The sequence below is a fragment of the Cetorhinus maximus genome, chromosome 24 (genome assembly GCF_964194155.1).
Source record: "Cetorhinus maximus chromosome 24, sCetMax3.hap1.1, whole genome shotgun sequence".
Lineage (NCBI taxonomy): Eukaryota > Metazoa > Chordata > Chondrichthyes > Lamniformes > Cetorhinidae > Cetorhinus > Cetorhinus maximus.
Genome location: NC_135902.1, coordinates 54,641,400 through 54,653,677, shown reverse-complemented (window position 1 = coordinate 54,653,677; position 12,278 = coordinate 54,641,400). Strand labels below are relative to the sequence as shown.

General features: G+C 48.5%; 1 protein-coding gene across 2 annotated transcripts in view; it reads left to right on the top strand.

The window, feature by feature from the left end:
• The first annotated feature begins 2,397 nt into the window (after positions 1-2,397).
• abcc3 (ATP-binding cassette, sub-family C (CFTR/MRP), member 3) overlaps positions 2,398-12,278 on the top strand; it is a 104,117-nt gene continuing 94,236 nt past the window's right edge. For both annotated transcript variants that reach the window (XR_013573341.1, XM_078529100.1), the window contains exon 1: positions 2,398-2,525. Coding sequence is in view for 1 of the 2 variants with exons in the window: in XM_078529100.1 (XP_078385226.1) it covers positions 2,490-2,525 (36 nt within the window). In the remaining variant the exon portion in view is untranslated. The remainder of the gene's footprint in view (positions 2,526-12,278) is intronic.

The window sequence follows — 12,278 nt, the reverse complement described above, 5'->3', positions numbered from 1 at the left end:
CAGTGGGTGTCTCCCCCTGCTTGTTCCTTCAGCTGCCTCTCCGCAGGAAGGTGGGTCTCGCTGAGGGCACCGATGTCAATTTGGAGTCTTGGTCGTTCACGTGATACGATCGCAGTTCTTCTTTCCAGACGGTCACTCTTGAGATTATCCCTGCGTCTGCTAACATTCCATGTTGCAAAATTTAAAGTTTTCTTCCTTTGACCACAAAAATGGTAATCCCACAGGGTGTGGTTCCCCAGGCAGGAGAAAGTGGGACAGCCCATTTTTACAGCACCTTTTCTGGCCCCCTTCTCATGTGGAGTGAGTAGAGTGTATCCTGAAGAGGACTGCTCATCCTCAGCTGCCTATAGACACCTCTGTCCCAACACAAGTGGCCGATGACCTTCATGCATCTGTTGCCTATGTGCCGATCATTGACTAGGGACTTCCAGGTTCAAAGCCCTGTCCCTGTCGCCAACTCTCCATCACCACAGGACTTGGCAAATGGACACTGGTAGAAGCCTGTGCGTGACTTTGTTCAACATGGGGATCTTGGGATGCCCTCATTGTCCACATGATCCTGGTGGTCAGATTTCAACCACATGTCGAGCCAGTGACTGGGATCACCTTGCCGCTGAAGCCTTCTTCTGCCTTTGCAGCCGGTGAGACTCACAGTTGCCCTTCGCCTGTTCTGCCATTGGCGACCTTTTGGACCACACCTTGTCTGGTATCTCTCCTGACCTTGCTGCCATGGATGGCTTTACCAGGAACAAGGACCTCCTGACGGCATCGTTCAAGGGATCATCAGAGCACACAAGCCTGTACCATGGCAAGATGGCATGCCATGGAGGGACAAAACAAATATACACACATACAGCACACACATATACAATACACAGCCTTATAACATATATAAATGCACAGCACAAATACATATTCATTCATCCACCACACAGACATTTACACGCACAGGCTAGGAGTGTTTATATATAGATATACTTACACATACACATGTACATAGATGCACTCATACATACTTTAGTAGTCACGCCCGTATACCTGCAGATACATACACGAAAGTGCACGTAACCAGGTTGCTCTCACATAGCAACAAGCAGCCAATGACAGATCACAGCTAAATTTTAATTTCTATTGATTTCAGTGGGAAAGGTGATCTGGAAAAAAAAAACCTAGCATCAGTAATGATGGTCATGCAACTGCCCGATTGTTGTTCAAGGAAAACCGTCTGCTTTACTAATGTCCTTCAGGAAAGGAAATCTGCCGTGCTTACCCGGCCAGGCCTACATGTCACTCCACAGCATTTCACTTCCACTTCCCTCAATTTAGTCTACTGCGTTTGGTGCTCCCAATGCGGTTTCCTCTACATTGGAGAGACCAAACACAGACTGGGTGACCGCTTTGCGGAACACCTTCGGTCTGTCCACAAGCATGACCCAGACCTCCCTGTCGCTTGCCATTTCAACTCTCCACCCTGCTCTCATGCCCACATGTCCGTCCTGGGCCTGCTGCATTGTTCCAGTGAAGCTCAACGCAAACTGGAGGAACAGCACCTCATCTTCCGACTAGGCACTTTACAGCCTTCCGGACTGAATACTGAATTCAACAATTTTAGATCATGAACTCTCTCCTCCCCACCCCCTTTCCGATTCCCCCCTTTTTTTTCCAATAATTTATATAGATTGTTCTTTTCCCACCTATTTCCATTATTTTTAAATGTATTTCCATCCATTGTTTTATCTCTACCTTTTAGCCTATTTCGATCCCTTCCCCCCACCCACCCTCACTAGGGCTATCTGTACCTTGCTCGTCCTGCTTTCTACCCTTAATTAGCACATTCCTTAGATAATATCACCACCTTCAACACCTCTTTGTCCTTTTGTCTGTGACAACTTTTGGTTACCTCCACCTATCACTGACCCTCTATCCAGCTCTACCTGTCCCCCACCCTTAAACCAGCTTATATTTCACCTCTTTTCTATTTTTACTTAGTTCTGTTGAAGAGTCATTCGGACTGGAAACGTTAACTGTTCCTCTCCGCAGATGCTGCCAGACCTGCTGAGTTTTTCCAGCTATTTTAATTTTATTTTTGTCACTCCACAATGTGGTTGACTCCTGATTACCCTCTGCAATGGCCCCACAAGCCACTCAGTTTGTCCCGACCCGGTTCACGAAACCGCCTCTCAGCTTCTCCACCAGGACACGCTCCACGGCGCAGGAAACTCAGCCAGGCCCCGTTACCGTGGCAACGCCCACTCTCCCCCCCCCCCAGGATAACCTCCAGCGGTGGGCGGGGCCTCAGGTGGGCGGAGCCGGAGGTGGGTGGGGTCTCCGATGGGTGGGGTCTATAGTGGGCGGGGCCAGGTCCGGGCTGTACCTGGGAGCCGGAGCCGGGGCGGGGCTCTCACTTCTCCTCCCTCAAACTCCGCGGGCTTGGGTGGCTGAGCTCGGCTCCCCTCACAGAGTCTTCACCTCGCCTCGGATTGAGCAGCATGGAGTGGCTGTGCGATAGCGGCTCCCGGCTCTGGGTAAGAGGCACAGCCCCGGCACTGAGGCGGCAAATCTGAGAAAAGGGCCGGGGAGTGGAGGGGGCTGAGGGGGGGTGGAGGGGGCTGAGGGGGGGTGGAGGGGGCTGAGGGGGGGTGGAGGGGGCTGAGGGGGGGTGGAGGGGGCTGAGGGGGGGTGGAGGGGGCTGAGGGGGAGTGGAGGGGGCTGAGGGGGGGTGGAGGGGGCTGAGGGGGGGTGGAGGGGGCTGAGGGGGGGTGGAGGGGGCTGAGGGGGGGTGGAGGGGGCTGAGGGGGGGTGGAGGGGGCTGAGGGGGGGTGGAGGGGGCTGAGGGGGAGTGGAGGGGGCTGAGGGGGAGTGGAGGGGGCTGAGGGGGAGTGGAGGGGGCTGAGGGGGAGTGGAGGGGGCTGAGGGGGGGTGGAGGGGGCTGAGGGGGGGTGGAGGGGGCTGAGGGGGGGTGGAGGGAGGTGGAGGAGCCTGGGGGAGTGGAGGAGCCTGGGGGAGGTGGAGGGGGGGAGGTGGAGGGGGGGAGGGGGCTGGGGGGGAGGGGGGGAGGGGGCTGGGGGGGAGGGGGGGAGGGGGCTGTGGGGGGAGGGGGGGAGGGGGCTGGGGGGGAGGGGGGGAGGGGGCTGTGGGGGGAGGGGGGGAGGGGGCTGGGGGGGAGGAGTGGAGGGGGCTGGGGGGGGAGGAGTGGAGGGGGCTGGGGGGGGAGGAGGTGGAGGGGGCGGGGGGGAGGAGGTGGAGGGGGCTGGGGGGGAGGAGCGGAGGGGGCGAGACGGAGTGGAGGAGCGGAGGGGGCGACGGCGGAGTGGAGGAGCGGAGGGGGCGACGGGGGAGTGGAGGATTTGCGGAGGGGGCGACGGGGGAGTGGAGGATTTGCGGAGGGGGCGACGGGGGAGTGGAGGATTTGCGGAGGGGGCGACGGGGGAGTGGAGGATTTGCGGAGGGGGGGCGACGGGGGAGTGGAGGATTTGCGGAGGGGGGGCGAGGGGGAGTGGAGGATTTGCGGAGGGGGGGGCGAGGGGGAGTGGAGGATTTGCGGAGGGGGTGACGGGGGGAGTGGAGGATTTGCGGAGGGGGTGACGGGGCGGAGTGGCGGATTTGCGGAGGGGGAGTGGAGGGGGCTGAGGGGCGGATTTGCGGAGGGGGAGTGGAGGGGGCTGAGGGGGAGTGGAGGGGGCTGAGGGGGAGTGGAGGGGGCTGAGGGGGAGTGGAGGATTTGTGGAGGGGGGTGTGGAGTGGGGGAGGATGTTTGGATGGGGACTGCAGAGGGGAGATTTACAGAGTTGAGGGGGTGGGTGTGTGTTTTGGGGGAGGTTATGGGGGGTGGGGGTGAGCACGTCTATTAGTGGTTCTGATTCACATTTGCTGTCTGTTGAACACCCTGCTCTGCAGTCTGGCCATCTGTTAGTGTGTGTTAACTGGTTTGAGAGTGTGGGTGCTGCTGGCAAGGCCAGTGTTTATTGCCCAGTGTTAGCTGCCCTCCAATGGATATGACGGTGATGGGCATTTTCTACCATGGTTAGCCTGACCTGCAGCAATCAGACAAATAGAAGAATGACTTGGCCGTAGAGTATCCAGAGTGATTCACATGGAACCATCTGTATGGAACACCGGTTTCCGTATTATTGGGTGTGTTCTAATAATATTCTGGCTGCTTTCACTGGTCATCTTTTTCTGGACCCAGCCTGTAAATTTTATTGAAATAATTTTTGTAACTTGATGTTGTGAGATTTGAATTTGTGATATGCCTGTTGAATCCTGTGGTGGGATGTCAGGCCTGCTGGAGGCTAACTCTTGTCCCTCGGAAGGTTTCCTCATTCGTTCAAAAATAATGTGCTGCTGCAATCTGCAGGAGAAAGCACCATTATTTGTTTCAGAATTTGCATGTCCCTTTTGTAGAAGCTGCAGTGCTGAGGAAGCTGTTTGCCCCATTGATCCATTTGCAGTGTGTGTTGTTCCCTGTATCCACTTAAGCTTGTAAAAATGACAACCATATCCAGTTATCTTTTGGATGGTGTGCCTATCTTTGGGCCTGGAGCCTCATGATGGAATGCTCCATGTTCTGCTCTGATTCTGCTTGTTCTTTTTCACTTAACAGTGAGGGATTTACTTTAAGTGGGTGGCAAAGGCCATCTGTTTATATCAGTTGTGGGAATGGGTTTGTCTGTCTGGCATCAGAATCCACTGAATGTCCATGGCACCACCCAGCTCTGATTCAGCTCAGCCACTGGTGCTGAGGCATCAATATGGTGACTGTTGCCCCTTGAACCTGTCCCTGGTGAGTCTGGGGCGGAATGCTTTTTAAAACAAAAAGCATCAGCTTTGCTTGATCAGAAATTGCACTTGTTAGATACAACCAAATGTTTTAACAATTTGGAGGCATAATAATTTTCAGGATAATGTTTCTAATATGTTCCTGATTCTGGGGCTTGGCACTGTACTGTCAGAATATTCTGGATTGCACGGTTCCGGTTTGTTCTCGTTGCGACAAAATAAAACTTTGCAAAAGACAAAACTCATTAAGCTTAGTGTAGGGGCTCCTGTCACCACTCCCACCCCCCCCCAAAAAAAAGTCAAGGTTGTGGGATCACCTGTGTTTGTAAACTGTATTGTGACTGCCCTTGTATTGCTAATTCCCAGTGGGTATGGAGAGACAACAATTGATGTTCTGATCAAAGGCATTTCCTCAGGAGGTTGGCTCTCTACCCCACGTGCTGGCTTCTGCCTGACCTGAGTATCTGCAGTGATTCCTGTTATTGCTTCACATTTCTACATTGTGTTTTGATTGCTTTCTCCTCTTGACATTTGATATGTACACAGGAGGTTTGGTTTGCAGTCCCTTCAATTCAACAGGTTTGAAGTGAAGTTAAGTTTGGATATTTTGGTAAATAAAGCTTGTGGAACTCTGCCTGCTGCCAATGTGACTGGAAAAGGATCAAGACTGAGGAGGGTGTGTGCCCATGTAACACAGGCCATGTGTTCCTCCTCCTCTCAAACTGCCCCCTGAATGAAAGTAGCTGCTTTTCTTTAAGTGAGGGCAGGAGATGTTCTGAAAGGCAGCCAGAGACCTTTAGTGTCTGAAGTTGTGTTTTATGATCTAAAGGTGGAGAATTTTATTATCTGTAAAGTCTTTAAATCCCATAAAGCAAACCAAAATGGTTTTGTTTTACCTGAAAGGTGGTTCATCACGTGGCTGGAGTGGAGCCAGCAGCTGCAGAAAAGTGTTGTTTAATCTTTTCCGTATGAACCATTCTTGTTGCACTGCACCACCTCCTTGGGACTTACCTGAGTCACATGGTGCTCAGTCTGCGTGGGTGGATGTTTGCTACCTGTAAATGATGAGGTATGTAAAGTACGGATTAGGTGTCAGTGTGGCTTAGTGGCAAACACTTTCACCACGCCAGAAACGGAGTTTATAACCCATGCTGACACTGTGCAGTGCTGAGGGTGGTGCTGCCCATTGGAGGGTTTGGAGGGTGGCATGGGTAGTGCTCAGGGAGTGCTGCCAATTCAGTGGTGTCAGTTTTCTGTTGAGATATTAAATCAAGGCCCTGCCTACCTTCTCGGGTGGATATAAAAGACCCATGACTGTTAATTCAAAGAAGAACAGGGGAGTTCTCCCAGGCGTAACTAGTCTATCAGTATCATTAAAACAGAACCTGGCTATTTTTACCTTACAATTTATGAAATCTCACTGTGCCAAATTGACTGCTGCATTTCCTACATCACAAGATAATGTGGTTCTCTGGGTATAAAGCACTTTGGAATATCCTGAAACTGAAGTTTTATGGGGGTGACTGTGTGTGAGTTTGATAAATTATGTGCACACCTTGGAATAGCTAAGTAAGTGAGCTGCTGCTTGATCCTGTTTTTAAGGAACTGGTAATTGGGATGGTTAATATTTGATCTGGTTAGTGCAGTCGATCGAGCATTTAATCTGATACTGAATGTGTTCACCTGAGTCCCATGCTCCGAGCCCTGTTTTGATGGAGGATTTAACCATGTAGTGCCCTTTCTTTTAGAATAGGGCTGAGTAGGACTGGTTAGCTGTGTTGTTAAAATACATCCTGACTGGAGGATGTGGTGGACGAGATGTTGGTTTTACAGTGATGTGTTTTTGCTCATTCAAGGCTCAAATGTTTTAAACATTCTGACTTGCAGCTCATGGTTAACTGCAACTTGTCTTTACTGCTCTGACATCCAGATCTGATCGGTTTGAAAACTAAGAACAAGATTGTGCTTTGTGATATATCTGACTTGATTTTTATCTTGTTTATTAGAGAACTAAAAACAAAATGCTATTACTGAATGTTTTTTAAACCTGTGCAGTTGCAAAGGCCATCCTGAGTGACCACAAGCACTGACCACTGGCTAGCATCCCACCCAAAAGACAGAGCACTGTTGGCCATGGGGTTTTCGGAGAGCCTGATCTAGTTGTCACCTAACATGCCTGTGCTTCCTATCAGAAGCCATTTGACCAGTGATCAGGAACAGGAACTTTGTCTGATTTTAGCCACTTCTAGTTTGCCTGTAGAACTGTCCAGGTTCTACAGTGAAAGGAAGGGACAGAGTGTGTGAACGTCATATTGCACCAAAGAATCATATAAGAGTTGGGAAAATTGACAATAGGGCAAACTTAAAGGCTTCGTATCTGAATGCGCGTAGGCAGGAAGGCAAAGGAGGCGGTGTAGCTTTGTTAGTAAAAGAAGAGATCAGCGCTATAGTGAGGAATGATATAGGCACTGGAAAGCAAGACGTAGAGTCAGTCTGGGAAGAAATAAGAAATAGCAAGGGAAAGAAGTCCCTGGTGGGAGTAATCTATAGGTCCCCAAACAGTAGTTCAGCAGTAAGGCACAGTATAAATCAGGAAATACTGGGAGCATGTAAGAAAGGCACGGCAATAATCATGGGTGATTTTAAACTCTTTCGAGTTATCAACAGTCACAGATTGCAACTCTTTCGAGTACAATCACAGTTCTTGGTTTCCGGGAGTGGGACATGAACCCACAACCCTCTGATTCAAAGGCGAGGGTGCTATGAACTGAGCCACAGCTGACACCTCATGGGTGATTTTAATATGCACATAGACTGGACTAATCAAATTGGCAAGGGTAGCCTTGAGGGAGAGTTCATAGAGTGTATTAGAGATTGTTTCTTGGAGCAATATGTTGTGGAACCAACCAGGGAGCAGGCTATTCTGGATTTGGTTTTGTGTAATGAGATGGGATTAATTAATGATCTCATCGTAAAGGATCCTCTAGGGAAGAGTGATCATAGCATGCTAGAATTTCAACTTCAGTTTGAGAGTGAGAAACTTGTCCCACACTCCTGGAGTTAAACAAAGGTTAAACATAGGCATGAGGGCAGATTTGGCCCTAGTGGACTGGACAGGAAGACTACAAGGTAGGACAGTTGATGAACAGTGGCAGATATTTAAAGAGATATTCAATTCCTCCCAAGTAAAATATATTTCAAAGAGGAAGAAAGATGGTAAGAGGAGGGAAAAAACATCCATGGCTAAGCAAGGAAGTTAAAGATAACTTAAAGGCAAAAACTAAGGCATACCAAATTGCAAAGGTCAGTGGCAGGCTGGAAGATTGGGAAACTTTTAAAGATTAACAAAGGGTTGCTAAAAAAATAATAAGAGCAAGGGTAAATTATGAAAGAAAACTAGCGCAAAATGTAAAAACTGATAGCAAAAGCTTCTACAAGTATATGAAAGGACAGAGTAGCTAAAGTGAATGTTGGTCCCTTGGAGGATGAGACTGGGGAGTTAATAGTGGGGAACGCAGAAATGGCTGAGATGCTTAATCAATACTTTGCCTCAGTTTTCACGGTGGAGGACACTAATACCACCCCAATAGTAACAGGTAGTGCGGAGAGTATAGAGAAGGAGGAACTTTGAACAATCACCATCAGTAGAGAATAAGTACTGAGTGAATTATTGGGATTAAAGGGTGACAAGTCCCCAGGACCTGATGGCCTACATCCCAGGGTCTTAAAGGAAGTGGCAGCGGAGATAGTGGATGCATTGGCTATAATATTCCAAAATTCCCTGGGTTCTGGAAAGGCTCCAGTGGACTGGGAAAATGCTAATATAATGCCCTTATTCAAAAAGGTGGGGAGGCAGAAAGTAGGAAACTATAGACCAGTTAGTTTAACGTCTGCCATTGGGAAATTGTTGGAATCCATTATTAAGGAAGTAGTAATGGGGCTTTTGGAAAGTCAAAATGCAATCCATCAGAGTCAGCATGGTTTTATGAAGAGTAAATCGTGTTTGACTAATTTGCTAGAGTTCTTTTGAAGATGTGACAAGCAAAGTGGATAATGGGGATCCTGTAGGTGCAGTATATCTGGACTTCCAGAAGGCCCTTTAATAAGATGTTGCACAAAAGATTAATACACAACATAATATCACATGGAATTAGAGGCAATATATTAGCTTGGATAGAGGATTGGCTAACCAACAGAAAGCAGAGAGTCGGGATAAATGGGTCTTTTTCTGGATGGCAAGCTGTAACTAGTGGGGTGCCACAGGGTTCAGTCCTTGGGCCCCAACTATTTACAATCTATATTAATGACCTGGGTTCAGGGATAGAAGGTACTATAGCTAAATTTGCAGATGACACCAAAATAGGTGGGAAAGTAAGTTGCAATGAAGAAATAAGAAATTTACAAATGGATATGGACAGGTTAGATGAATGGGCCAAAATTTGGCAGATGGAGTTTAATGTGGATAAATGTGAGGTTATCCATTTTGGTCGGAAGAATAAAAAGGCGACTTATTATTTAAATGGAGAGGAACTTCAGAATGCTTCAGTGCAGAGGGATCTGGGTGTCCTCGTGCATGAATTGCTGAAAGCTAGTCTGCAGGTACAGCAAGTAATAAGGAAGGCAAATAGAATTTTGGCATTTATTGCTAAAAGAATAGAGTATAAAAATAGGGAAGTGTTGTTGCAACTGTACAAGGCATTGGTGAGACCGCACCTGGTGTACTGTGCACAGTTTTGGTCCCCTTACTTGAGGAAGGATGTAGTTGCACTGGAGGCGGTTCAGAGGAGGTTAACTAGATTGATTCCAGAGATGTGGGGCTTGAGCAGTTTAGGCCTATAATCGCTAGAGTTTAGAAGGATGAGAGGAGATCTAATTGAGGCATATAAGATGCTAAAGGGGATAGACAAAGTAGACGTGGAGCGGATGTTTCCCCTTGTGGGGCATTCTAGAATGAGAGGCCATAGTTTTTAGGCTAAGGGGTGGTAGATTTAAATCAGAGATGTGGAGGAATTACTTTTCTCAAAGGGTCGTGAATCTGTGGAATTCACTGCCTCAGAGTGCAGGGGATGCCGGGACGCTGAATAAATTTAAGGAGGAGATAGACAGATTTTTAGTTAGTAATGGGTTGAAAGGTTATGGGGAGAGGGTGGGAAATTGGAGTTGAGGCCGAAATGAGATCAGCCATGATCGTATTGAATGACGGGGCAGGCTCGAGGGGCTGAATTGCCGACTCCTGCTCCTAGTTCTTTTGTTCTTATGTTCAGGGTAGTGAGCCTGTGACTATTGGATAAACTTGTTAAACAGTCTGAAGAGGTGTCACTACTTGTTCTGTTGTACGTACAGTAGGGAGGTGTGGATGGGTGGCCCCTTCCTGGGGGTTGAGACTAGGGGAAAAGAGAGAAAGAGACACCCAGGCCCAGAATATACACACTGACACAAATGATCCTTGGGCATAAGCTTGGGGACACTGTTAGTCACTGCAAATACTCTGCCTTACTGCCCTGAACTGGGGAAAAGCCATGATGGAGTGAATAGCCTTCCCCTCAACCTATCTATCTTACTATAGGGGAAAGTCTAGGCCTGGATACACTGAGCTTCTTTCTTTACTTACTGTGGCTCCGTCCACTCAATGGTTCAGCAGTTGCTGTGCGCAAGGAGCATCCCCAGACTAAGGGTAACCTCTCCTTGTATCAAACTCGGTATATGCTGCTTGTGCCCCTGCTGCCCCCCTACTAGCTGTGTGTTTGGTTCAGTACTCTGTGAAATGTAGTGATGGGAGGAACCTTGGGGTCCAGCTGTTGCACATCTCCCTTTTCAGGAGCTGCAACAAGAGTGAAATGGAGGCAAACCGTGATTTGGCTCTACAGTTCCTTCATTACCCCTCTCACTCCTCTTTCTACATCACTATCTGTTACAGAGCCATGCATTCCTGGGCCTATAACTCTTTCACAGGTTGAATCCTTGTTCATCCCCTGCCCAGCCTTGATCCTACCTTCCTGTGTGCTCCCTGGCCTCAATGGCCTTTTGAAGAGGTACTGCTGTTTTCGTACTTCTTCCAGCCAGGCTTCTGGTTGATTCTGATTCATCTTGTTGTGAATGGTGATACCCAGTAGGCCTGTGGGTACCAGGTTAGCAGCCCAGTGGAGTCCACTCATCAACAATGGACATAAGAATCAATGTGATACAGTCAGGAGGAGGCCATTCAGCCTGTTGTTCCTGTGCTGACTCTTTTTAGTAGACCATATCCAATAAGTTCACTCCCTTGCTCTTTCACCATAACAGTAAATTTTCTTTCCCTCAAATATTTATCCAATTTTGAAAGCTACTATTGAATCTGCTTCTTTTCAGGCAACTACTTCCAGATCACAGCAACTCCCTGTGTTTCTTTATGTTGCCTGTAGATCTTTTGGCAATCTTAAATCTGTGTCCTGTGTTTACTGACCTGTGTATCCTCCAGAAACAATTTCTCCTTATTTACTATCTAAACCTTTGTGATTTTGAACACCTCTACCAAATCTCCTTTTAACCTAGAACAAAAACAAAAATACCTGGAAAAACTCAGCAGGTCTGGCAGCATCTGCGGAGAGGAGCACAGTTAACGTTTCGAGTCCGAATGACTCTTCATCAGAACTAAGGAAAAATAGAAAAGAGGTGAAATATAAGCTGGTTTAAGGGGGGGGTGGGACAGGTAGAGCTGGATAGAGGGCCAGTGATAGGTGGAGATAACCAAAAGATGTCACAGACAAGAGGACAAAGAGGTGTTGATGGTGGTGATATTAGCTAAGAAATGTGCTAATGGGGACATTAAGGGTAGAAAGCAGGACGAGCAAAGTACAGATGGCCCTAGGGGGGGTGGGGGTGGGGGGGTGGGGATCAAAATAGGCTAAAAGGTAGAGATAAAACAACGGATGGAAATACATTTAAAAATAATGGAAATAGGTGGGATAAGAAAAATCTATATAAATTATTGGAAAAAAGGGGATCGGAAAGGGGGTGGGGATGGGAGGAGAGAGTTCATGATCTAAAGTTGTTGAACTCAATATTCAGTCCGGAAGGCTGTAAAGTGCCTAGTTGGAAGATGAGGTGCTGTTCCTCCAGTTTGCGTTGAGCTTCACTGGAACATTGCAGCAAGCCAAGGACGGACATGTGGGCAAGAGAGCAGGGTGGAGTGTTGAAATGGCAAGCGACAGGGAGGTCTGGGTCATGCTTGCGGACAGACTGAAGGTGTTCTGCAAAGCAGTCACCCAGTTTGCGTTTGGTCTCTCCAACGTAGAGGAAACCGCAGCGAATGCAGTAGACTAAATTGAGGGAAGTGCAAGTGAAATGCTGCTTCACTTGAAAGGAGTATTTGGGCCCTTGGACGGTGAGGAGGGGGGAAGTAAAGGGGCAGGTGTTGCACCTTCTGCGGTTGCATGGGAAGGTGCCGTGGGAGGGGGTTGAGGTGTAGGAGGTGATGGAGGAGTGGACCAGGGTGTCCCGGTGGGAACGATCCCTGCGGA